The following is a 26,988-nucleotide window of genomic DNA, read 5'->3' as shown; positions in this document are numbered from 1 at the left end:
GAAGGTACGGAGGTGCCGTTCCCCTCACAGCTCCGTAGGCAAGCACCATGGACTTGTAGCGGATGCTGACTTGCCTAGTTAAATAAAGGTTACATAACAAGGCACACCTGTTAATTTAAATTCATTCCAGGTGACTACCTCATGAAGCTGGTTGAGAGAATGCCAAGAGTGTGCAAAGCTGTCATCATGGCAAAGGGTTGCTACTTAATATTTTGATTTGTTTAACACTTTTTTGGTTACTGATTCCATATGTGTTATTTCATAGTTTTGATGTCTTCACTATTATTCTACAATGTAGAAAATAGTCCAAATGAAAAATAACCCTGGAATGAGAGTTGTGTCCAAACTTTTAACTGGTACTGTACATTTCACTTTAAACATACATTTCCAATTGTATTGTATTTAACCAGGTAAAAACTTATTGAATGAGTCCATAAGCATGCTGCGATTGATCTATTTTTATGATATATTAGAAATCACCAACATGGGTTTGCCCTGCCTAGTAGTAGTTTGCAGTCTTATTCAATGAATGAGTCTGTTCACAATTTTGATGGTGCATAAACTTCACATCACAATAACTGACAATAATAAACGTTTATTAAAATATTCACTTTCAGGGATTTTTTGCAGTACTCACCACTAGAATGAGAAAGATACCTCATTATTAGTACACCAGCAATGCTAATAGAAATACTTATTGGCCATGTGCCACAGGAAAACAATACATAAAAAACACACATTATTTCAAACAAAAATTTCTAACCCTCTACACTACTAACACTTTACCATATTCTGTACAGCAGTCTAACTCAGAGCAACAAAACAAGCAAGTCTAACAAATATTTTCTGAACAGCCTTTTCCAGTGCAAAAAGTTACTCAAAGTAAAGGTAAGAATATAAATAGGCCGGATGGCCCTAATCAAAACTAATTTAGAATACCTCAGCTCTCTCTTGCATCACGTGCAACACATTGTTACATTGTTCACTTTACATCCAAGTCAATATTCTCAGCTTTACCATGGGCATCATAAAAAAAATACGTTTGGAGAAGAATCTCGCTGCAACCGTTGTGGGTAATACAGTATTTTTGCAGTTATACATTGCTATTTGCTGACAGAAAATGGAACCCCTGTTCCATCAGGAATCCTCACACTTACACAGTACAAGCATTTCCATAACCATGTCACCTCAGAATAGGTAGCTTGTACTGTGGTATAGTCCTGCATAGCAGCATCTGCCCCACACATTACGTCTACATTATCATAGAGCGTATCCTGCTTTGCAGAGATTTGTTGAGTCATATTAAGGAGAGTTGACTGGGCAATCCAGGGTTTCTGATCAGAATTTGAACTCATTTAATATTGTTGGGGTATCTCCTCCTTTCTTCAGGATATTGGCATTCCGTGGCTCTTTTCTGCACAACCTGTGAAGATATTAAAGTTGGATTTAAAATTCATATTTGTTATTATAATAACATACACTTCATTGAACTGAACATTCCAATGCTGTATTTCAGAGTAGGGCATACCCTTTGCATTGCTGCATCTGCTCCACTGTCTCTGGTAGCTCTTTGCGGAATGTCTCTGGCAGGAAGAGGTTCACAGCGGACGAGGTGACAGTCATACTTCCCATTATAATGTAGGGGAGGTACTTGTTAATGCTCCCTGTGAACACCAAAAGAACATTGTCCTTGAAGACAGAGAGACCTTAACTGATGAAAATATTTTTTGTGAAATACATTCATTGTAAAACATGATTTTGGGTACAATGAATGCATGGATGACGTGCAATGAAAATGTAATGGGGTTTGTATTCTGTAAGTATCCAATTATGTATACAGTGCATTTGGAGAGTATTCAGACCCTTTGACTTTTTCCACATTTTGTTACATTACAGCCTTATTCTAAAATGTATTAAATATGTTTTTCCTTATCAATCTTCACATAATACCCCATAACGACAAAGCCTAAACTGTTTTTTTAGATATTTTAGCAAATTTGGTTAAAAAAAAGAATATTCAGACCCCTTACTAAGTACTTTGTTGAAGAACATTTGGCAGCGATTACAGCCTTGAGTCTTCTTGGGTATGACGCTACATGCTTGGCACACCTGTATTTGGTGTGTTTCTCCCATTCTTCTCTGCAGATCCTCTCAAGCTCTGCACAGCTATTTTCAGGTCTGTCCAGAGACGTTCGGTCCGGTTCAAGTCTGGGCTCTGGCTGGGCCACTCAAGGACATTCAGAGACTTGTCCCGAAGCCACTCCTGCATTGTCTTGGCTGTGTGCTTAGGGTTGTTGTCCTGTTGGAAGGTACATTTTGGCCCCAGTCTGAGGTCCTGAGCGCTCTGGAGCAGGTTTTCATCAAGGATCTCTCTGTACTTTGCTCCGTTCATCTTTCCATTGATCCTGAATAGTCTCCCAGTCCCTGCCACTGAAAAACATCCCCCGCAGGATGATGCTGCCTCCCATGCTCCACCGTAGGGATGGTGCCAGGTTTCCTCCAGACATGACACTTGGCATTCAGGCAAAAGAGTTCAATCTTGGTTTCGTCAGACCAGAGAATCTTGTTTGTCAAGGTCTGAGAGCACCTTTAGGTGCCTTTTGACAAACTCCAAGTGTGCCTTTTACTGAGAAGTGGCTTCCATCTGGCCACTCTACCATAAAGACCTGATTGGTAGAGTGCTGCAGAGATGGTTGTCCTTCTGGAAAGTTCTCCCATCTCCACAGAGGAACTCTGGAGCTCTGTCAGAGTGATCATCGGGTTCTTGGTCACGTCCTTGACCAAGGCCCTTCTCACCCGATTGCTCAGTTTGCCCGGGTGGCCAACACTAGTAAGAGTCTTGGTGGTTCCAATCTTCTTCCATTTAAGAATGATGGAGACCACAGTGTTCTTGGGGAACTTCAGTGCTGCAGAAATATTTTGGTACTCTTCCCCAGATCTGTGCCTCGACACAATCCTGTCTCGGAGCTCTACGGATAATTCCTTTGACCTCATGGCTTGGTTTTTGCTCTGTACTGTCAACTGTGGGACCTTATAGACATGTGTGCACCTTTCCAAATCATGTCCAATTGAATTTACCACAGGTGGACTCGAATCAAGTTGTAGAAACATCTTAAGGTCGATCAATGGAAACAGGATGCACCTGAGCTCAATTTTGAGTTTCATAGCAAAGGGTCTGACAACTTATGTAAAAAAGGTATTTCTGTTTTTTCTACTTTTAATACATTTGCTAAATACTTTTTTTTGCTTTGTCATTATGGGGTATTGTGTGTAGATTGATGAGGAAAAACATTAATTTAATCAATTTTAGAATAAGGCTGTAACGTAACAAAATGTGGAAAAGGTCAAGGGGTCTGAATACTTTCCAAATGCACTGTATAAACACTCAATAGTTTGTCGGTGATTGTACCTAGGTAGATGACGTATGGGGCCGCAATAGTCCCGATCCGAGCAGCTGAAGAACAGATCCCGACGCCAGCACTCCTGACAACAGTGGGGTAGATCTCTGCGGTGTAGATGTAGACCACGGTGAATGACATTGTGAAGGCAAACTTCCCAACCATCTCCACAGCTATAGCAACACCTTGCAGATCTATAGGATAGAGAAAGACATTGAGATACATGTGAGCATACAAGCTTTTTTCAGAGTGGGATTGACCTACATGCACCCAGTGCTCGGCAGATCTTTCCCATTCTCTGTGTGAGGTTGGCGTGCCCTGGGAAGACGGGAGGGGGGAATGTGCATGCAGTTCAAATTCCAGTAGTAGCAGTTCTGGTAGCGAATCATAAGTTGCTCAAGCGTGCCCATTTCACCAAGATCCGCTCTCCTTCTCCCTGGGCATGCCCTTCTTAACTTTTATACTTCTGTTTGTGAACTTGTTGATTGAAATGTTAATATTGCATTGTATCTTGTGAGGGATCACTGCAGGACTTAGGAGTGCTGTAGGAGCGCTGACACTGAAGATGTTGTTAACTCTTGTGTATGGAGCTCTCCGTTTTCAACCTTGAATATTGATTGAATCATTTAGGCTATATGAAGCTATTCAATAAATCAATAAAACAAGCTGTACATTGCAATCTCTGTTTGCTCATTTCCATGCTTCACACAGGATGTATTGAACCTGTATGCTTATTAGTAATATTGTTTTTCATCACAGGACCTCACCTCTTAAAAAAGGTGCCATCGTTCTGCAAGCAAACTTTAACAGGTCACATTTTCGTTTGTTGATTTACAATTATTACAATTAATGAATGACTATATATGTTGAAAAACATATCTAACTTGATTACCAGACACTACGTTATTTTGATTATCTCTTATCGTATAGCGAGTTGATCTCATATAATATTATACAATTTTAAACAATAAAAATTCAAAGTCTTACTCTCAGGGATGAGTTGGATCAGGAAAAGCATTCCTCCTCCTATTAAGAGGAAAGCTGACAGTAGGGGTCTTCTCTGACAGTTCCTGAGGAGCACTGTAGATACTACATATGCTGGGACTTCAGTAAGAGCTGATAAGAAACAATTTAGATAAGGATCTCCACTCAGATTGGATGTGTTTAGCGAGAGTCCATAATATCCAATGTTTACTGCCATCCTGAAAAGACACAACACAGATGGCTTGAATGAAACTCAAAACGATCAAGTAAACACCAGTAAACACCAGTTTATTCATTACACATTATTGTGTGTGTGTGTGTCAAAGTGCTTCAAACCTAAACATTATGCTATAACCTAATATGATATAAATCCAATCTATTATTATTATTATTATTATTATTTCTGATAGAGTAGACACTCACCATAAAAACAAAGACATCAATGTAACACATCTGATGTTGCTGGTTCTCAGAACGTCAATCATGCTATATTTGTTTTTCGGTGCCGATGCCACGTCCAACTGTTGAAATGATGAAATAAGCATCCATTAAGTACAGTAATGAGCCTTGTTTATACCTGGTTCTAATATGTGCCCTGATCTTGTCCACATTCTGATTGTGCCCATATTTTCAGACATGCATCTACACATGGTATTAAAATGTGTCTTTTATCCATCCACTATGTCTGCATTGTGAAAAGATTTCCTGGTCCCTTACTGTATGCAAGTTATTTGACAGGTATTCTTAATATAATAAAATAATATTTATTTTGACACATTGATGCCATAAGTCAATGGTGCCACCTGTCAATGACTTTAGAGGGTGGCTATATCGATGATTATCGATATATCGATAAATGGTTTCAGTGAGCAGATCTGTCTACACTTGTAAGATCTAGACACAATGTGTCCCCGACTACCTCCGGAGGTGGTCAGGAAGATCTAATCACAATCAGATCACAATATGTCCTTTGATTGTCTACACCTGTCTAAAAATGTTGACACAATCAGATCGGGACAAAGGATGCATGTTAGCGCCAGGTATAAATGGGCTACAGAGATGCTCTTTAGGCCATGTTGTTTTTTTCTTATAAGCTGAATTACTGAACTATATTTATTTCACAAACACAAATGGTGAAACTGACCTCATTGTCTTTAAAGATGACCTCTGGTGCTGTGACTCTGTTTCTCTTGGCAGCGTCTCTCAGTATGGCCTCAGCCTCCTCTACTCTTCCCTGAGAGTATAACCATCGTGGAGACTCTGGGATGAACCTGACATAGACAGTGTTTATAGTGAGGTGAGTAACAGTGCTTGTATTTTTATGGCGTTATAGTTTTGGTTAAGTTGTATAAATACTTCTTTAGACATACAGAAGATTAAAACATAAATTTTGTACTGAGAACATACCACCACAATGGGATATACACTATGGGCACACTGGACAGGATTATGAGAAGTGTTCTCCATTCCCTCATTGCGTAAGCGATCCAGGGCAGTGCCATGTAGCCGATACAGTAGTGCAGAAAAGCCCCCAGAGTAGTGAAAACTTCACGCATGGACTTACTCAACACCTCTGTTCCTGTTGAAGAGAATTTATATTCAATTATTATTTCAATGTTTTTTAAATGTCTGCTGGGATCAAGTTTAGTCTATGATTGAGCAAAAACAATTGAACCAAAAATGATCCCATCTTTGGCCTCTTTTAAAAGTAAATAGTCATAGATGAGGTCCTAGTGTAAGCAATATTTGATTTGTCAAGGGGTACAACAAGGACGTCCACTCTCTACTCTATTGTTCAATTTTTAAACCTTAATCAGATATTTAGCCTTGTTAGAGTAGTGCTGCTATTCCACAAAAATAAATAGGCTAATAAACAAATGAACAGGACATTTAAAGTCACATATGGTTTTACTCCAAATACGGTATATGTAATCTGAGATTTCTACATGCTGTCATTTGTTATATGAATATTACTTGACACAAAAGTCCAACGAATAATCAAATATCAAAATCATTTCACTGAGGTTTATAATGTCTACTGATTCATTCACTACCAGCCATTCTGTAGGCATGCTGTTCGAAAGAAACACCTTTAGTGACGGAAGCAATGCCTAACATAACTTTCAAATGAAACCTGGGTTTGATGGCATTTACTTTACGGGCAGCTAATTAAAGTTGACTGTGGTCTGTAGTTATGATCGTGGTCACCGTTACATCGCTACAAGTTATTCAATGAATTTCATAGAATATAACAGTTTATGTTTGTATAAAATGAGTTCATGTCCATGCTTACCCAGTACAAATGCACTGATATAGAGGGATATCTGAGAGGCACCAACAAACGTGAACATAATGCAGAAAACCTCCCATGAGGGAGAGAAGGCCTGAATGAGCACAGAGACCAATTGGGCAACAAGAGAGCCGAAAATAACTTTCTTCCTCCCAAACCTAAATGGAAAATAAAATAATGTTAAATGAAACAAACATTTCATAGAGAAAAACAATTGAAATATAATCAATCCGGTTACCAGTTCCTAATGATCAGGTTACCAGTTTTGACTGAATAGCGTTGTCGATGTAAGACAAGTCTATAATTTGACAGCAGAGGGCGCTACAATCATAGGACAGCAGTTTAGCCGGCAGAGTTGACAGATAATGTATGACTTTCCAGATGCAATCTACAGGTAGAGGATGGAACATAGGGATTGCAGGGAGAAACAGTACCTGTCAGAAAGCTGGCCAGACAACAGGGATCCAATCAGGAAACCCACAAAAAGAGTTGACGAGGCAAAAGGAGTTTTCCACTCATTGTCACATACAAGGTCCCACTGCAGGAAAACAAGCCCATTATTCCTGAAGTGACAGCACCCGTGGCAGCAGAAGGCTCCAGTAACAAACCCATGCTGAAAAACAACATTTCATTTGCCCCAAAAGTGTAAGAGAAGGACAGGAGCTGGGGACGTTGCACATTTTCACTGAAGCCAATGGAAGTTTCAGACAATTACCAAAGCCGTTACCACCTCCCCAGTGACGTGGATCACTCAACAATACCCAATACTGTAATTCCAAATCAAATATCAGTGGCATGCATGTTTGATTAGATACTCATGATTCTGGTAATTATCTAAGCAAGAAACATACTCTATGTAGTACTACCAATTCACTACTTCATACTCTGTGTAGTACTACCAATTCACTACTTCATGGCCAAATGTTTGCGACACATGACTGCCCTGGACAACATACACTCACCTCAGTGACTATGGTGGACTGGTATATATCTTTGCTGTAGCTCCATCCATCCAGACAGCACTCCTGCTCCACCCCAGTGAGGTTGACGTCCAGGCCGGGGATGTAGCCCAGAGCAGACAGGTTTCTGACCACATCCAGCCTGTATCTGCTGCACTTGCTCTCCTCCTCCTGTCCGTTCACCACCTCTATGGGAATGATGGCCTTCCTCCATACCTCGCTCAGGTTGCCCGAGTCTGGGATAAAACAGTGGTGCGGGGGAGTTGCTCCAACAAATACAATGAACAGCCCAAAGAATCCAGTGGAGATGAAAATTGTATTCAGAAGAAAGAAAGTCCTATAGAAATAAGGTCCTTTCTGACCCAGGAAGGCAGTAACGTCATCATAATCTCCCATTCTTATGGCAGTAAAAGGAAAAGTGGAGCACCTGAAACGGTTTGATACGTGTGTCTCAGAGATTGTGGAGGGTAGTGAAGAGTTAAGTTCTCTTCGAGCAAATGCTCAACAGGACAGAATTACAACTTCCAAGCTGCAGTGTACAGACCTGGGTAAGTCCAGGGCCCCTTAACAACAAGCCACAGAGCACAGCTGTTCCATTCCCCCCGTCCCAGAGAGTTGATCCCAGTGTTAATCCCCAGCAGGGAATGGTTGTATCCACCTTTCTCTGTTCAAAAAATGGTAGAGAACATAACCTGTTAAACATCAGTGAAAGACTTGGAACTCATATTTCTGACTGAGCTAAAGTATATAGTCGATCATCAAAGACATACTGACCATATTAAAATGGCAGTTCAGTTAAAAATGTGATTTTTAATGAGGTCGAAATAACAGTCTGAAATTGTGAAAATTATGGTAATGCCCTTTTTGTGTATGTGCTGTTTGGGAAAAAATGCCTGGAATTTCAGAGTTTTTGGCCCAGATTATGACAATCTGATCTGATTATTCGGATTATTATTCATCTTTTATTTGCATATGTATCCTCCTACTTTGATGGGGTAAGTGGGGTAGGCCCTAGTGCAGGGGTGTCAAACTCATTCCATGGAGGCTCTAGAATCTGCAGGTTTTTGTTTTTTCCCTCTTAATTAAGACCTAGACAACCAGGTGAGGGGAGGTCTTTACTAATTAGTGACCTTCATTCATCTATCAAGTACAAGGGAGGAGTGAAAATCTGCAGACACTCGGCCCTCCATGGAATGAGTTTGACACATGTTCTAGAGTCTAGACCCCTCAAACTGAACTCTGGACCTCGAAGCCATTGCCACTGCGTTTTTTTAATTGTTCCCCTCCAATCAGGGACTGATTTAGACCTGGGACACCAGGTATTTGCAATTAATTATCAGGTAGAACAGAATACCAGCAGGCTCTGGACCTCGTAGGGTAAGAGTTGAGTACCCCTGGTCTAGGCGATCCTATCCGCCACTCAGGGCTGTGTATGTAAATCTATTTTAAATGTGTATTGATAAGCCTGCATGATCAGACTGAGCATTTCAATGGCAAAGGAGGCTCAGGGAAGTAAATGATCAAAAATATATTTGGAGTTATTTTCATTAAATTAACAAACACAGTGATTTATTATACATACAGTGATAATATAAAAATAAAATGTTAATGACTGCATGGGGGCTTTAACTGCCATATTAATATGTATATAAAGTTAGTCCTGGTACTAAATGCCTTGTATCATTTTCTCTAAACATCATTCCTTTCTCTCACAAATACCCCTAGGAATTGCATGGGATTGTACTGTGAACGGCTTAGATAGCATTAAAAATTGACAAACTTTTCTAAGGCTGACAGGTTGAAATGAAATTCACTGTATGTCAACAACATGTAATTCATGGCACAATGTACTTCAGTAAAATACATACATAATGAATGGTTGGTAGCATACTGAAAATGTTGGTCTATTCAAATAGCTAATACTTTCAGAAAACAAGGTGGTTTTGAAGTTGCCATTGGAAAAGGTACATCTAGGGCTAGGGTTAGAGTTAGGGTTAGGATTAGGGCACCAAGCTTTGATATCAACGAATTTCAACTGTACTTACATTCTTGTTTCTTGTCTTTTTTGAGATCGTACTCAACCAGATGTGCTCAGTCGGGTTTCAGACCTGATTTAACCTCCCTAGTTGGAGTTTGGGGATTTTTATTCTCTCTTACAATCAGTGATTCAATTAATTAATAGCTGACAAGATTATTTCCCTGGGTAATCAATTGTTGAAGTACAGCAACATCATTAGCGTTTCGGAGGTGGGGCGGGCGGGCGGGGGGCGGGGGGGGGGGGCAGAGTGCTGGGAAGGATCCTAATTGTAATTTGTTTAAACAACTCCTCAAATGATTCTCTACATTGAGGTGACTCCTGCTGATGGAATGTAAAGACACATGTTCTTAGCACCAGATATAATTGTTCCTTGTTTATTTCGATATCCAATAGACATAACATATAGTAGATACATGGTAGTTATCTTTGTGGAAGTGATACTTTTGACTGTTGACTGGTTTAATCAACACCAATGAGAGGGCAGATAATGGACTTCCTTGAGTGGTAATATAACTAGTTTAACTGCTTGGTTGATCATTGATTTTGATGGACTTTGTTTTTGTATTGTGCCACATCAGCATTTGCATACCCCCGTATCTATTAGTCTTCAAAACAAAAAGAGACTGTTTTGTTATATAATGCCAAATGTTAGTTATTTCATGTTTTTTGGGTCATTTAGAGGTACTTCCCTTTAAGTTATTAAACTTGTATTGGAATCCTGTCATTTGCTTTTCGACATTTTTTTAAATACAAACAAAAAGACATCTAAAAACATATCACTTGTCATAGTACATTTCATAAAGTCATGTTATATTAGATTGACAGTTCAGTTTGTTAGATCCCCTCAAGCTATCCCCCTAGAGTTGATTGACTCTGTAACAAAACATTCTCACCAACATGATGGTGTTCTCCATTTTATCAATATTTTGATACCTAAAGGGGTCCTAAAATTCTAAATCAAATATCTAAATGATCCATACGTAGTATGACCATCTTAAAACAATTCCATATGTCAGCTTAACACCTCCCTCTCCAACATCTTAAAATCTTGCACATCATTATTACATTTGAGTCATTTAGCAGATGTTCTTATCCAGAGTGACTAACAAGAGCAATTAGGGTTAAGTGCCTTGCTCAAGGGCACATCTGCAGACGTTTCACCTAGTCGGCTTAGGGATTCAAACCAGGAACCTTACGGTTACTGGCCCACTAGGCTACCTGCCTCACTACAAATATTACATAACGCTATACATAATATAAGAAGTGATTTTCCTTAGTTATATATAATCAGATATGTGGATTAGGTCATTATGGGGCCTTTATTTTTTTTATTATTTTTTTATTTCACCTTTATTTAACCAGGTAGTCAAGTTGAGAACAAGTTCTCATTTACAATTGCGACCTGGCCAAGATAAAGCAAAGCAGTTCGACAACATACAACAACACAGAGTTACACATGGAGTAAAACAAACATACAGTCAATAATACAGTAGAAAAATAAGTCTAAATACAATGTGAGCAAATGAGGTGAGATAAAGGAGGTAGAGGCAAAAAAGCCCATGGTGGCAAAGTAAATACAATATAGCAAGTAAAAACACTGGAATGGTAGATTTGTAGTAGAACAAAGTGCAAAGTAGAAATAGAGATAATGGGGTGCAAAGGAGCAAAATAAATAGATAAATACAGTAGGGGAAGAGGTAGTTGTTTGGGCTAAATTATAGATGGGCTATGTACAGGTGCTGTAATCTGTGTGATCTGTGATCTGTTTATTATAATTATCACTGACAAATAAATTATATAATCAGGGTTTTATCTTTCCTGTTTGTTCAGGTCTTATGTAGTCCTAACCTTTTCTCCCTTTGGCACAACCTGGGGACACGATGCAGTAATATCAGGATGAACTCATAAAGGTGTTGTGGCCTTGAATGTCAGGACATACCCTTTTGACTGCATCTGCTCCACTGCTCTGCTAGCTCTTTGAGGAACATCTCCAGCAGAAAGAGGTTCACAAGAGACGAAAAGTTGACAGAAGGGGTCTCCTTCTGAAAAGCCATGTAGATACTAGATATGCTAGGAAAAAACCCTAGTTGACAGTATGACCCCTAATTGGCAGTTGGGGTGAGTTCCTGAGAAGCAAAGTGAAGAAGCCAGCTGTTACCTCAGTAACATCTTTAGTACAGCTTCTCTACTTCATTCCTTTGCTTACCCAGTACACATGTAGTGGCATTATGGGATATCACAGAGGCACCAACAGAGAAGAAAATAACACAGAAGACCTCCCACGAGGGAGATAAGGACTAGATGAGGATGAGGGAAAACACAGCAGAAAGAGGGGCGAAGAGGACTTCCAAAGTGGACAAAACAACAACAGTCTGATACGGTACAATAGATACTTAAGGTTATTTTAAATATTATATGATCTGCCCTTGAGCAGCGTAATCTAATCAGGAATTTTATCTCAAATAACTGTGCATAACAGACATAATGCCGTATATATAACTGTCAGACAGCTGGCCTAAGACGAGGGAACCAACCAGAAACTCAAAGTACAATGTCGAGGAGGCATTAGGAACTTTCTGCACCTCTTTAATGATTCCGTGTCAGATATCATGCCGACCACATGGTCATCATAAACACAGACGGTGGTCAACTGTTCAGAAGGAAGAAAACCATCCAGAAGTAAAGTCCATTCTGCCCCAGGAAAGCAATGACTTCAGCGTAATCTCTCATTCTTCTGTCAGTGTGCTTGGTAAAGAGAGAGGAGAACATTTTAATTTAACACATCTAAATATTTTTGGGGATTCCACTCAAATAAATGCATAGGAAAAGGTGAACACATCACTTCAGTCACCAACAGTTCTTTAGAGCAGCATGCTGGATATATAAGCAAGCATAAAACAAGCATTTCCCTTTAATCTATCACTGTACTCAGATTAGGTTCGAGATACACCATACAACAGCTCTTACAGTCTCCAGAATAATGTTATTTACTTTCACAACCTGGGGAGGTCTTATCATAACTATTTAGAGTTATGAATGCAATGATATGTCTGTGGAAATGCATTATGTGTAAATACACATTTGCCTGTATTGTCAGACTCCCTGTGTGTTCTAGATTTACCTACCCTCTTAAAGATGATGGATTTAGCTGATGCAAAATGAAACCAACAGCTAAATACCAGGGTGAGAGAACAAGTGAGCCTTGAGAAATAACGGGGTCATATGTCACTCTTTTGACGTTGGGGTTCACATGTGAGGTACTCCAACCCCAAATGACTCCCCCTATAAAGGACAAGCTGTTCTCTCCACTGGGCCGCACTAATAACCCACTTCCAATCTTTATAATGACGGAGACTGGTTATGAGGATAACACTGCCTTTCTTGGAGAATGGGGACCTTTCCAACAGATGGTGTTCTTTCTCTTATGTTTGAGTATCATCCCTAACGGCTTTACAGGTATGTCTATTGTGTTCATCGGTGATACACCATCCCACCATTGCCTTATACCCGCAAATGCGAACATTACTGGCGAATGGAGAAATCACAGTATTCCTTTGGAGGAGGAAAGCGGGACTGTTGTGCTCAGTAAATGCGCCAGATACAAACTCGATGTCATAAAGAGTTTCTCAGAAAGAGGTTATGTCCCAGGGATCGATGTCAACGTTTCCGAAATACAGCACGAGACCTGTTTGGATGGCTGGGAATACGATCGGGGGACGTACATCTCAACTATTGTGTCCGAGGTATGATGAGATGGCGCGCATCCACTTTTTGCGACGGTTACAGCGGGTGGGGTTTTTGTTTTATTTCGGTTGTCTGTCTGGATACGATGTTGTTGTTTTTATGGGAGTAAAACATTGTTGCATTCCTTCCACTCACTTTGTATCTATACTGTGACACATTGTTATGGGAGTAAAACATTGTTGCAGCAAGTGAAACTTTGTTGCGTTGCTTTCACTGTCATTTTGTAGCTATTCTGTGGCAAATTAATTACATATTTGGCATCTTGGACATCACATGCATTGAACAAAGTATTCATGTATGCATCACTGCACAGTTGTTAGCATATTCCATCATCAACGTTTGGGAATGTAGGCTATTCACCATACGGGTTCCAACTGCATATTGCATAGGCTATACGATGAGCTCACGTTCTGAAATGTTTGCGGTTGGCTGCTTCACAAAAGGCTATTGATCTCAGATGAACAGGCATCCTCCATGTGGTCCACAGTAGGCCGAGATGAAGAATGTAATTGTACAATCTACCAATAATCCATAACGACAAATTACTTTTTTTTTTAAATAAACCTATTCATCTGATCTTCCCAAACGTCTCACCTAAATGTTATTTTTTATGATTTAGCCCAATGATTGTTCATATTGCCCAACTACTATGTCCACTGCATGTCCAATTATTTTGCCCATCATTCATTATCCCTTAATGCGTTCATTTTATGGGCCTAATGCTGTGTGTGTGTGTGTGTGTGTGTGTGTGTGTGTGTGTGTGTGTGTGTGTGTGTGTATGTGTGTGTGTGTGTGTGTGTGTGTGTGTGTGTGTGTGTGTGTGTGTGTGAGTGTGTGTGTGTGTGTGATTGTGTGTGTGTATGTGTGTGTGTGTGTGTGTGTGTGTGTGTGATTGTGTGTGTGTGTGTGTGTGTGTGTGTGTGTATGAGTGTAGTGGGACCTGGTGTGTGCTGATAAGTGGAAGAACCCATTGACCTCTTCTGTGTTCTTCTGTGGTGTCCTCACTGGCTCCTTCCTCTCTGGCCAGCTCTCTGACAGGTAATGAATGGTTGGCCTGTGTGAGTCCCAAATGGCACACTTTTCCCTACATAGTGTGCACTATTTTGACCAGGTCCAATAGGTCTCTGTTCAATAAGAGTACACCATATAGGGAAAAGGGTGCCATTTGGAACAAACCCTATGTCACATGTTAAGCTTTGCTGTCATCTTTAGTTTGGACTCTTCCTCCCCAATGCATGGCTATGTGTTTTCTGTTTTTCATCATTTCCTTAGAGATTAGTTTTAGCAATAAGCACAGAAAACTATTACACAGTATCCCATAAAAACATTTAATATTCTTACTTTATTGGAGGATCATTTAGAATTCTTCATCTGATTGAAGATGTTTAGGAATAGCCTACTCAAAATCTGCATGTGGATGATTTCAACCTAACTTTTATTTCTCTCAGGTTTGGGAGGAAAAATGTTCTCTTTGCCACCATGGGAGTCCAGACTGTGTTCACATTTATCCAGGTCTTCTCTCCATCCTGGGTTGTATTCTGTGCCTTATTCTTTGTTGTCGGGATGGGGCAAATCTCAAATTATGTGGCTGCATTTGTGCTAGGTATCTTTATTTATCTTGATCATTCATTCATGAATTTATCCAATGTCATTATTACACAGTTGTTACTGGTGTTGATGTGCACAATGTTTTCTTTAACCCGGATGCACCATTTAACTTCTCATACATTTAGAAATTCTTCTCATCTACAGGAACTGAAATTTTATCTCCATCCAAACGGATAATCTACTCCACTCTTGGAGTTTGTATGTTCTACACCATTGGCTACATGCTCCTTCCAGCAGTGGCCTTCTTCATCAGAGACTGGAGGATGCTGATGCTAGCCCTCACCCTCCCAGGGTTCCTCTATGTCCCTTTTTGGTGGTAGGTGTGTGTAATATACTGTATGCAGGGTATTCAATCCTTCCGTAAAGCCCATTCAATTACTTGACTCTGATATAGCATGAGTGCCAGTCTGTCTGTGCTATCATCCTAACTCCATGTCAATCATTGTCATGCCAATTGTTTTTGGCTTGACAGTAACGGCAAGGGAGTTTGCAAGAGCAGAAACAGATCTGGGACCAGGCTAGCTTTGATATGAACCTGGTCATTTTTTGTGATGTTGCAGGTTCATCCCAGAGTCTCCCAGATGGCTGCTCTCTCAGGGAAGAGTGGAGGAGGCTGAGGCCATACTGAGAGACGCTGCCAGGAGGAACAGAGTCACAGCACCCGAGGTCATCTTCCGGCCTGTACAGGTGATTTCTTCACTCTCAATCCCAGATCAACCTTTAGCTTTTACCGTTATGCACATACTGGAGCTCTGAAAAGATTGTGAAGGTAATAACAATATGGCTATAGCCATGCTCTCTAGATTATGTGGAATTCTTACCATATTGATCACATAGAATCCTCTCAGTCACACAAAAGTCATTTTGTTTTTGGACAAGTTGTTTGTTTGCATTACTCCAAAGATGTTTGTCTAGCTTCTATTTCACTGGTATCCTTCTGTGGTTTTTCCCCTTTAGCTTTAATTATTACAATCTTGAGTTTTTCAGCATCCTGTGGAGGTAAAAACAAGTAATTAAATGATCAAAAAGGACTTCAAACACTAAAGTTCACAGGTCACTTCAGAACACTTACATGTGAACTCACATAAACCGCCACAATGACAGCCTATGGACCTGGTCAAGTTTCAAAACACTCTTATGTCATTGGAATTGTTCCGCTACTTGTTCATTCATCTCTCTCCAATTGTGTGAGTTATGATTATTAGCAGCCTACTGATAGGAACAAAACAATAAAAGAACCCCATGGCGTTTGGAATGTCTGTCTGGCTGTTTACTAATCTCACTGTGAACTCGACTAGTCCAGTCAAGGTTTCTCACTGTGAACTCGACTAGTCCAGTCAAGGTTTCTCACTGTGAACTCGACTAGTCCAGTCAAGGTTTCTCACTGTGAACTCGACTAGTCCAGTCAAGGTTTCTCACTGTGAACTCGACTAGTCCAGTCAAGGTTTCTCACTGTGAACTCGATTAGTCCAGTCAAGGTTTCTCACTGTGAACTCGACTAGTCCAGTCAAGGTTTCTCACTGTGAACTCGACTAGTCCAGTCAAGGTTTCTCACTGTGAACTCGACTAGTCCAGTCAAGGTTTCTCACTGTGAACTCGACTAGTCCAGTCAAGGTTTCTCACTGTGAACTCGACTAGTCCAGTCAAGGTTTCTCACTGTGAACGTGATTAGTCCAGTCAAGGTTTCTCACTGTGAACTCGACTAGTCCAGTCAAGGTTTCTCACTGTGAACGTGATTAGTCCAGTCAAGGTTTCTCACTGTGAACTCGACTAGTCCAGTCAAGGTTTCTCACTGTGAACTCGACTAGTCCAGTCAAGGTTTCTCACTGTGAACTCGACTAGTCCAGTCAAGGCTTCTCACTGTGAACTCGATTAGTCCAGTCAAGGCTTCTCACTGTGAACTCGACTAGTCCAGTCAAGGTTTCTCACTGTGAACGTGATTAGTCCAGTCAAGGTTTCTCACTGTGAACTTGATTAGTCCAGTCAAGGTTTCTCACTGTGAACTCGACTAGTCCAGTCAAGGCTTCTCACTGTGAACGTGATTAGTCCAGTCAAGGCTTCTCAAGCTTTTGTTTCTGAGTTTCTAACCTTTTCTGGAGGTATCATGCATGGCATTGCAGGCCTACAGGTAGCTACGACTTTCGTCTGAAGTTTTAGTCCAGGGAGTTGTTAGACAAAGGAAAGGAAAGGGGGGATACCTAGTCAATTGCACAACTGAATGTATTCAACTGAAATGTGTCTTCTGCATTTAACCCAACCCCTCTGAATCGGAGAGGTGCTGGGGGCAGCCTTAATCGACATCCATGTCATCGGCGACCGGGGAAGAGTGAGTTAACTGCCTTTCTCAGGGGCAGAACGACAGATTTTTACCTTGTCACCTTGGCCTTTATTCTTAAAGCATCTCAGAGTACAGGTACTGATCTAGGATATTTAATAGACACGGGGACCTGATCCTAGATCAGCACTCCTACTCTAAGATTATTAATGAATACAATCCAGTGTGTTTGACCTGCTGTGGTGTACATGACCCGTAAAATTACCTCCAGGCTAACTTGTGTTATGTGTATTTACTTATCTCCTTCACTTCTCAATGTGACATGCTGTCATTTAAGCCTATAACATTATGACATACCCTTACTTGTGGAGGTTGTAGTCCATAAGATGAGCACATTGGTTGTCACTTGCTTTGAGATAGAAATATAATTGATTTGTTTTGTGTACTGAACAAAAATATAAACACAACATGCAACAATTTCAACGATTTTACTGAGTTCATATAAGGAAATCAGTGAATTGAAATATATTCATTAGGCACTAATCTATGGATTTCACATGACTGGGCAGGGGCCATAGGCCCACCCACTTGGGAGCCAATCAGCCAATCAGAATGAGTTTTCCCCCACAAAGGTGCTTTATTACAGACAGAAATATTCCTCAGCACCCACCACCCCCTTCCTTAGACGATCCCGCAGGTGAAGATGCCGGATGTGGAGGTCCTGGCCTGGCATGGTTACACATGGTCTGCGGTTGTGAGGCCGGTTGGACATACTGCCAAATTTTCTAAAACGACATTGGATTCTCTGGCAACAGCTCTGGTGGACATTCCTGTAGTCAGCATTCCAATTGCACGCTCCCTCAAAACTTGAGACATCTGTGGCATTGTGTTGTTTGACAAAACTAAACATTTTAGAGTCGCCTTTATTGTCCCCAGCACAAGGTGCACCTGTGTAATGATAATGCTGTTTAATCAGCTTCTTGATGCCACACCTGTCATGGCAAAGGAGATTGCTAACTAACAGAGATGTAATTGCGTTTGTGAGAAATAAGCTTTTTGTGCATATGGAACATTTCTGGGATCTTTTATTTCAGCTGAAACATGGGACCAACACTTTACATGTTATCTTTTTGTTCAGCATATATTGCTTTATCCAAGCCAGGTTAGTCTACCTGACATATGAGCTGTCAACTTGTTCCGTAACAGAAAAGGCCCTTTGTATTTCTCATCCCCATCCTACTTCATCTCTGTCCACACAGATGGTAGATTGTTGACATAATTTGTATAACTGTCCTTTGAAACTCATGGCTGAGCCTGTAGGTCAACCCATTGCACAAGTTTAATCAAGCATGCCTGTTGTGACAAGTGTGCTTTTCTGTACTGCAGTTAGACCCCAAGGCTGGGAAGTTGGTGGCCCACAACATCTGTGATCTGGTGAGGTCCAGCAACATCCGTTGGGTGTCCATCACGCTGTGGCTGGTCTGGTGAGTCTTGTCCGTTCCCCTGACACCCTGCATCGCCAATAACAAACAAACAAAACTCATCTGCCCCATAAACCCAGATACTGAATTTTTGTATCCCCATCTTGGTTTCCAACCTCATACAATAATTACTCCCACACAGATAATGTTATCTAGGGGTTCCCACACAGATTCTGTTACCTAGGGGTCATTTATTTGGTTGATGTTTCGGTTGATTAAATAAATGCCTTTTTCAGTCTGACTTCTTGTATGAGGAGCTAAGTAATGGTGCTTCAATTGTTGCTTTCCTTCCCTGCACCATTAGGACAGAGGGTTTCTTTCCCTGCACCATTATGACAAAGGGTTTCATTTCCTGCAACATTATGACAGAGGGTTTCATTCCCTGCACCATTATGACAGAGGGTTTCATTCCCTGCACCATTATGACAGAGGGTTTCATTCCCTGCATCATTATGACAGAGGGTTTCATTCCCTGCACCATTATGACAGAGGGTTTCATTCCCTACACCATTATGACAAAGGGTTTCATTCCCTGCACCATTATGACAGAGGGTTTCATTCTCTGCACCATTATGACAGAGGGTTTCATTTCCTGCAACATTATGACAAAGGGTTTAATTCCCTGCACCATTATGACAGAGGGTTTCATTCCCTGCACCATTATGACAGAGGGTTTCATTCCCTGCACCATTATGACAAAGGGTTTCATTTCCTGCAACATTATGACAGAGGGTTTCATTCCCTGCACCATTATGGCAGAGGGTTTCATTCCCTGCACCATTATGACAGAGGGTTTCATTCCCTGCATCATTATGACAGAGGGTTTCATTCCCTGCACCATTATGACAAAGGGTTTCATTCCCTGCACCATTATGACAGAGGGTTTCATTCCCTGCACCATTATGACAGAGGGTTTCATTCCCTGCACCATTATGACAAAGGGTTTCATTTCCTGCAACATTATGACAAATGGTTTCATTCCCTGCACCATTATGACAGATGGTTTCATTCCCTGCATCATTATGACAGAGGGTTTCATTCCCTGCACCATTATGACAGAGGGTTTCATTCCCTGCACCATTATGACAAAGGGTTTCATTCCCTGCACCATTATGACAGAGGGTTTCATTCCCTGCACCATTATGACAGAGGGTTTCATTCCCTGCACCATTATGACAGAGGGTGTCATTCCCTGCACCATTATGACAGAGGGTTTCATTCCCTGCACCATTATGACAAAGGGTTTCATTCCCTGCACCATTATGACAGAGGGTTTCATTCCCTGCACCATTATGACAGAGGGTTTCATTCCCTGCACCATTTTGACAGAGGTTTTTTCCCCTGCACCATTATGACAGAGGGTTTCATTCCCTGCACCATTATGACAAAGGGTTTCATTCCCTGCACCATTATGACAGAGGGTGTCATTCCCTGCACCATTATGACAGAGGGTTTCATTCCCTGCACCATTATGACAAAGGGTTTCATTCCCTGCACCATTATGACAGAGGGTTTCATTCCCTGCAACATTATGACAGAGGGTTTCATTCCCTGCACCATTATGACAGAGGGTTTCATTCCCTGCACCATTATGACAAAGGGTTTCATTCCTGCACCATTATGACAGAGGGTTTCATTCCCTGCAACATTATGACAAAGGGTTTCATTCCCTGCACCATTATGACAAAGGGTTTCATTCCCTGCACCATTATGACAAAGGGTTTCATTCCCTGCACCATTATGACAGAGGGTTTCATTCCCTGCAACATTATGACAAAGGGTTTCATTCCCTGCACCATTATGACAGAGGGTTTCATTCCCTGCACCATTTTGACAGAGGTTTTTTCCCCTGCACCATTATGACAGAGGGTTTCATTCCCTGCACCATTATGACAAAGGGTTTCATTCCCTGCACCATTATGACAGAGGGTGTCATTCCCTGCACCATTATGACAGAGGGTTTCATTCCCTGCACCATTATGACAAAGGGTTTCATTCCCTGCACCATTATGACAGAGGGTTTCATTCCCTGCAACATTATGACAGAGGGTTTCATTCCCTGCACCATTATGACAGAGGGTTTCATTCCCTGCACCATTATGACAAAGGGTTTCATTCCTGCACCATTATGACAGAGGGTTTCATTCCCTGCAACATTATGACAAAGGGTTTCATTCCCTGCACCATTATGACAAAGGGTTTCATTCCCTGCACCATTATGACAAAGGGTTTCATTCCCTGCACCATTATGACAGAGGGTTTCATTCCCTGCAACATTATGACAAAGGGTTTCATTCCCTGCACCATTATGACAAAGGGTTTCATTCCCTGCACCATTATGACAGAGGGTTTCATTCCCTGCAACATTATGACAAAGGGTTTCATTTCTTGCAACATTATGACAAAGGGTTTCATTCCCTGCACCATTATGACAAAGGGTTTCATTCCCTGCACCATTATGACAGAGGGTTTCATTCCCTGCAACATTATGACAAAGGGTTTCATTCCCTGCACCATTATGACAAAGGGTTTCATTCCCTGCACCATTATGACAAAGGGTTTCATTCCCTGCACCATTATGACAGAGGGTTTCATTCCCTGCAACATTATGACAAAGGGTTTCATTTCCTGCAACATTATGACAAAGGGTTTCATTTCCTGAAACATTATGACAGAGGGTTTCATTCCCTGCACCGTTATGACAGAGGGTTTCATTCCCTGCACCGTTATGACAGAGGGTTTCATTCCCTGCACCGTTATGACAGAGGGTTTCATTCCCTGCACCAGCATATTACAGTAATGTGTGTTGATTGTCACTTCAAAAGACCATGTCTACAGGCCCTGGTCAAGGGTAGTGCACTGTATAGGGAATTAGGTGGGACGCAAACAATGATGGGCGCAACCTATGTTTGTCTCTTCAGGACCATTCTGTCCATCGGGTACTTTGCCTTGTCACTGAACACGTCCAACCTGGCGGGGAGCTCCTATCTGAACTGTTTTCTGTCGGCTGCCATTGAGGTCCCTGCCTATACCATGGCTTGGCTCATGTTCCGCTGCTGCCCACGGCGCCTGTGTCTCTTCTCCACTCTGTTTCTGGGTGGGGTGGTGCTGCTCTGCATAAACCTCATACCACCAAGTAAGACTCAAACAAAGATAGAGGTATTCATAAAGGCATTCTGTTATCACATCACCCTTAATAATAGAGAGAAATAGACATGCAGATAAAAATCAGATTGAATCAACAATATTGAGTTTGAAAACGGACAATTGATGGCATAGAATGGTGACAAGATTTCAGGTACAGAATAGTATATTACAAAAACAAATGAACCCTTCTATAAGAATCTATGACATGACCTTCATTGGCCCTCCATTGCTGTGTCTATGGCAGATCTGAGCTCTGTGTCCACTGCACTAGAGATGCTGGGGAAGTTTGGTGTGACTGCAGCTTTTTCCATCGTGTACGCCTACACGGCTGAGCTCTACCCCACTGTCGTGAGGAACACAGCCATAGGGGCCTGTTCCATGGCCTCCAGAGTGGGGAGCATCTCTGCCCCATACTTCATCTATCTGGGTGGGTAGGACTCAAAGCGAAGCTAAAGGAAAGACAGATCTGCACATGGAAGCACTGCAGAGCAGTAATATCACCCCTTTGTCTCTTTGTTATTGTTTAGCCTATCACTGTCATTCTGAACTTTAGGATGTGAAGTTCAGCACTTTTTACTTTGTATTTTCTCAGAAACTACACGTGTAAAAAATGTGTAATTACATACAATAACTAGAAATGAACTATGGTGTTGAGTCTTGTGTAATGAACAACAGCGAGTTTAAGAGCAAGTGTACACAATCCCCACCACTTAAACAAATGGATTTTTCCGTACTGCTTGTTACCGTGTAGTTTCTCGATAAATAGGAGAAATGAATAGCTAACTGCAAGTATTGCTTGTTACCATATAGTTTCTCAATAAATACAAAATATTTAGTAGTAAAAAATATAGTGCTATCCTATCAACTCCTCTCCTTTCTGTCTGTTGGGTAGACACACATTCCCCTCCCTCTCCCTCGTTAGACAGGTGTGTGTGATGACTCTGTCCACTCTGCCACTTCCTGTCCTGTCCAATCTGTGAGTTTGGAACCCCTCCACCCAACTCTCTCTGGCAACTGGGGCTTCCTCTTACCTTTTTACATGTACTCTTTATTGTATCCAGTCCTGGTTAAACTTGTTAAATGCAGTCCAAACAGGTGATTTATGCATCCAGACATCAGAGGAGGCTGGTGGGAAGAGCTATAGGGGGACGAGCTCATTGTAATGGCTGGAATGCAATTAATGTAACTGAGTCAAACATGTTGTTTCCATATGTTTGATACCGTTATATTTATTCCATTTCAGCCATTACAATGAGCACGTCCTCCTATAGCTCCTCCCACTAGCCTCCTCTGCCAGACATACAGGCAGAAGCAGAGCATAAAACACTCTTAAGTCTCTTCACCTTTTGTTCATAGTATTGTTTTGAGCTGATCTAATTGAAAACAATGTTTTCCACTCTCTCATGTATTGCTGCTGTCTTTGACACAGGAGGCTGTTCCAAGTCGCTGCCATACATTCTAATGGGGAGTCTTACAGCTCTGTCTGGGTTGCTTAGCCTCCTGCTGCCTGAGAGCCATCGTATGCCTCTTCCAGACACCATCACTCACATGCAGACCTTCCCAGGGTAAGGCCATATAATACCAAGGCTGCTGTATGTGTGATGCTCTCTGCTGGCAGGGTATTGTAAGAGGGCCACAAGGGACAACAGGGTCATATTCCTTAGTGCACACCGTAGCAAAACCTTTTGCAATGGAAAACAAGAGTCTTAATTGACAAGTTCAGGTAGTCCCTCCATGTTTTGGTCCGTTTTTGTTTGTTGGTTTCTAGGGACACAACCCAGCTGGTCAAAAAGGCACGGGGCACTGGAGTTATAATACATGAGCTCTACAATTGTACTGTCACGGCTGTTCGAAGGAGCGGACCAAGATGCAGCGTGTTCGTAGTTCCACATATTTATTAAAAGTGAAACTGAATGCAATACACAGAAATACAAAACAAACCATGACGCAGAGAGGACAACACACTACTCAAAAGACAATAACCCACATACCACAATGAGAAAAACGCCTACTTAAATATGACCTCTAATCAGAGGCAATGAGGATCAGCTGCCTCCAATTAGAGATCAACCCCAAACAATCCCAAAATAGAAATAGACAAACTAGAACCTAAACATAGAAAACATAGATAAACCAAAAACACCCCCTGTCACGTCCTGCCCTATACTACTATAGAAAATGACATCTTACTAGGGTCAGGACGTGACAGTACCCCCCCCCCCCCCCCCCCCCCAAAGGTGCAGACTCCGAATGCAAACAAAAACCCAACAAAACAACCACAAAAACACAAAGGGAGGGTAGGGTGGGTGACTAATGTCTGTGGTGGCGGCTCTGATTCTGGGCGTAGTACCCCCACCGCCCACTGATCCCCCTGCTTCTGTATGTCCGGAGGAACCAGACCATGGATCATCGCCAGAGGCTTCGGACCGCCAACCGCCGCTGAAGACTCTGGGCTAAAGGCCGCCGCTGGAGGCTCTGGGCTAAAGGCTGCCGCTGGAGGCTCAGGGCTGAGGAGCGTCGCTGGAGGCTCAGGGCTGAGGAGCGTCGCTGGAGGCTCAGGGCTGAGGAGCGTCGCTGGAGGCTCAGGGCTGAGGAGCGTTGCTGGAGACTCAGGGCTGAGGAGCGTCGCTGGAGGCTCCGTGCCATGGGTCATCACTACTGGTTCCGCGTCATGGATAATCACTGGAGGCTTTGTGCCATGGATCATCACTGGATGCTCCAGGCCATGGGTTATCACTGGAGGCTTCGTGCCATGGATCATCCCTACAAGCTCCGGGCCATGGATCATCACTGGAGGTCTGGAGCGCACGGCCTGCACAACACGTCCTGGCTGGATGGTCACTGTAGCCCGGCACGGGCGGAGCGCTGGCACAGGGCGAACTGGGCTGTGCTGGGGAATGAGGACTGCCGTGCGTAGAGCAGGCGCAGGATAAACTGGGCCGAGGAGACGCACTGGCGGCCAGATGCGCTGAGCAGGCACACTCCTTCCTGGCTGAATGCCAATCTTAGCCCGACAACGATGAGGAGCTTGCACCGAGCGCACCGGGCTATAACCTCTTACATCTAGATGTTCCGCTAGCGGAACACCGGTCCAATATCCAATGATAGGGCATGGCGCGAATTACAAACTCCTCAAAAATCCCAAAACTTCAATTTTTCAAACATATGACTATTTTACACCATTTTAAAGACAAGACTCTCCTTTATCTAACCACATTGTCCGATTTCAAAAAGGCTTTACAACGAAAGCAAAACATTCGATTATGTCAGGAGAGTACCCAGCCAGAAATAATCACACACCCATTTTTCAAGCTAGCATATAATGTCACAAAAACCCAGAAGACAGCTAAATGCAGCACTAACCTTTGATGATCTTCATCAGATGACACACTAATGTCAGGACATTATGTTATGCAGATGCAGCGTGTTCGTAGTTCCACATATTTATTAAAAGTGAAACTGAATGCAATACACAGAAATACTTGAAAATACAAAACAACAAACCGTGACGCAGAGAGCACAACACACTACTCAAAAGACAATAACCCACAAACCACAATGAGGAAAACCCCTACTTAAATATGATCTCTAATCAGAGGCAATGAGGATCAGCTGCATCCAATTAGAGATCAACCCCAAACAATCCCAACATAGAAATAGGCAAACTAGAACCTAAACATAGAAATAGAAAACATAGATAAACCAAAAAACACCCCCTGTAACGCCCTGCCCTACACTACTATAGAAAATGACATCTTACTAGGGTCAGGACGTGATATGTACAGGTGGAAATATTGAATGTTTCATATTTAACAGTTTATATTCAAGAAGTTTGAACCCAAAACTTTGAGAATGTGAAAAGCATTTTTATCAACTTAGTTTATCAACAACCAACCATTCTTTGAAGCTTATTTGAAACCAGAATCACACACTTGCAGAGATGATGTTTCTGAGATGATGAAGCATGTATGATATGTCAATGGTCTATTTTTTGCCTTTCCCTTAGATGGAAAAAGAGACCAGTGTGTAAACTGAGCCAAACGACAGGAGAGGAAGATGTGTCCGATACTTTGTGACATTTACTGAACACCTCAGTTTTTCCTTCAACATGTATTTGTATTACCACATTGTGTAACTAACCAAGATGCTTATAAAGCACTTTTTCTATGCATTTTATATGTGCAAAGTATCAGTATTGTTTAGCATATTTTGTACTTACAGTTGAAGTCGGAAGTTTACATACACCTTAGCCAAATACATTTAAACTCAGTTTTTCACAATTCCTGACATTTAATCCTTGTAAAAATTCCCTGTCTTAGGCCATTTAGGATCACCACTTTATTGTAAGAATGTGAAATGTCAGAATAATAGTAGAGAGAATGATTTATTTCAGCTTTTATTTCTTTCATCACATTCCCAGTGGGTCAGAAGTTTACATACACTCAGTTAGTATTTGGTAACATTGCCTTTTAAATTGTTTCACTTGGCTCACACGTTTAGGGTAGCCTTCCACAAGCTTCCCACAATAAGTTGGGTGAATTTTGGCCCATTCCTCCTGACAGAGCTGGTGTAACTGAGTCAGGTTTGTAGGCCATCTTGCTCGCACACACTTTTTCAGTTATGCCCACACATTTTCTATAGGATTGAGGTCAGAGCATTGTGATGGCCACTACCATATCTTGAATTTGTTGTCCTTAAGCCATTTTGCCACAACTTTGGAAGTATGCTTGGGGTCATTGTCCATTTGGAAGACACATTTGTGACCAAGCTTTAACTTCCTGACTGATGTCTTGAGATGTTGCTTCAATATATCCACATTATTTTCCTCCCTCATGAAGCCATCTGTTTTGTGAAGTGCACCAGGCCCTCCTGCAGCAAAACACCCCCACAACATGATGCTGCCACCCACGTGCTTGACGGTTGGGATGGTGTTCTTCAGCTTGCAAGCCTCCCCCTTTTTCCTCCAAACATAACGATGGTCATTATGGCCAAACAGTTCTATTTTTGTTTCATCAGACCAGAGGACATTTCTCCAAAAAGTACGATCTTTGTCCCCGTGTACAG

The 26,988-nt window shown here is 41.7% G+C and overlaps 2 protein-coding genes across 4 annotated transcripts; one reads left to right on the top strand and one right to left on the bottom strand.

The window, feature by feature from the left end:
* Positions 1–318: 318 nt before the first annotated feature.
* On the bottom strand, positions 319–9,838 carry slc22a5 (solute carrier family 22 member 5). Its single transcript, XM_029699764.1, has 11 exons — positions 9,677–9,838; positions 7,635–8,295; positions 7,107–7,210; positions 6,676–6,830; positions 5,790–5,961; positions 5,527–5,653; positions 4,806–4,903; positions 4,386–4,600; positions 3,410–3,592; positions 1,529–1,664; positions 319–1,423 (listed from the first exon to the last, which is right to left on the bottom strand). Exons 2-11 carry the CDS (start codon positions 8,025–8,027, stop codon positions 1,339–1,341), a joined length of 1,668 nt encoding a protein of 555 aa, XP_029555624.1. The 5' UTR covers positions 8,028–8,295; positions 9,677–9,838; the 3' UTR covers positions 319–1,338.
* A 1,677-nt stretch (positions 9,839–11,515) lies between these two features.
* slc22a21 (solute carrier family 22 member 21) lies at positions 11,516–26,252 on the top strand. Of its 3 annotated transcripts, none has more exons than XM_029699759.1 (10): positions 11,516–13,412; positions 14,348–14,451; positions 14,862–15,016; positions 15,166–15,337; positions 15,582–15,708; positions 18,683–18,780; positions 21,699–21,913; positions 22,196–22,351; positions 23,354–23,489; positions 25,931–26,252. In XM_029699759.1, the coding sequence occupies exons 1-10, from the start codon at positions 12,942–12,944 to the stop codon at positions 25,998–26,000; spliced, it is 1,704 nt and encodes a 567-aa protein (XP_029555619.1). In that variant the 5' UTR covers positions 11,516–12,941; the 3' UTR covers positions 26,001–26,252. The 3 variants fall into 3 exon arrangements, with proteins under 3 accessions (XP_029555619.1, XP_029555618.1, XP_029555620.1); XM_029699758.1 differs by having other exon boundaries at positions 22,169–22,351; XM_029699760.1 differs by lacking the exon at positions 22,196–22,351.
* The last annotated feature ends 736 nt before the right edge of the window (positions 26,253–26,988 follow it).

This window comes from Salmo trutta, chromosome 19 (genome assembly GCF_901001165.1).
Source record: "Salmo trutta chromosome 19, fSalTru1.1, whole genome shotgun sequence".
NCBI classification, from domain to species: Eukaryota; Metazoa; Chordata; class Actinopteri; order Salmoniformes; family Salmonidae; genus Salmo; species Salmo trutta.
The sequence above is the reverse complement of the archived record's forward strand: the minus strand, read 5'-3'. Positions and strand labels throughout refer to the sequence as shown.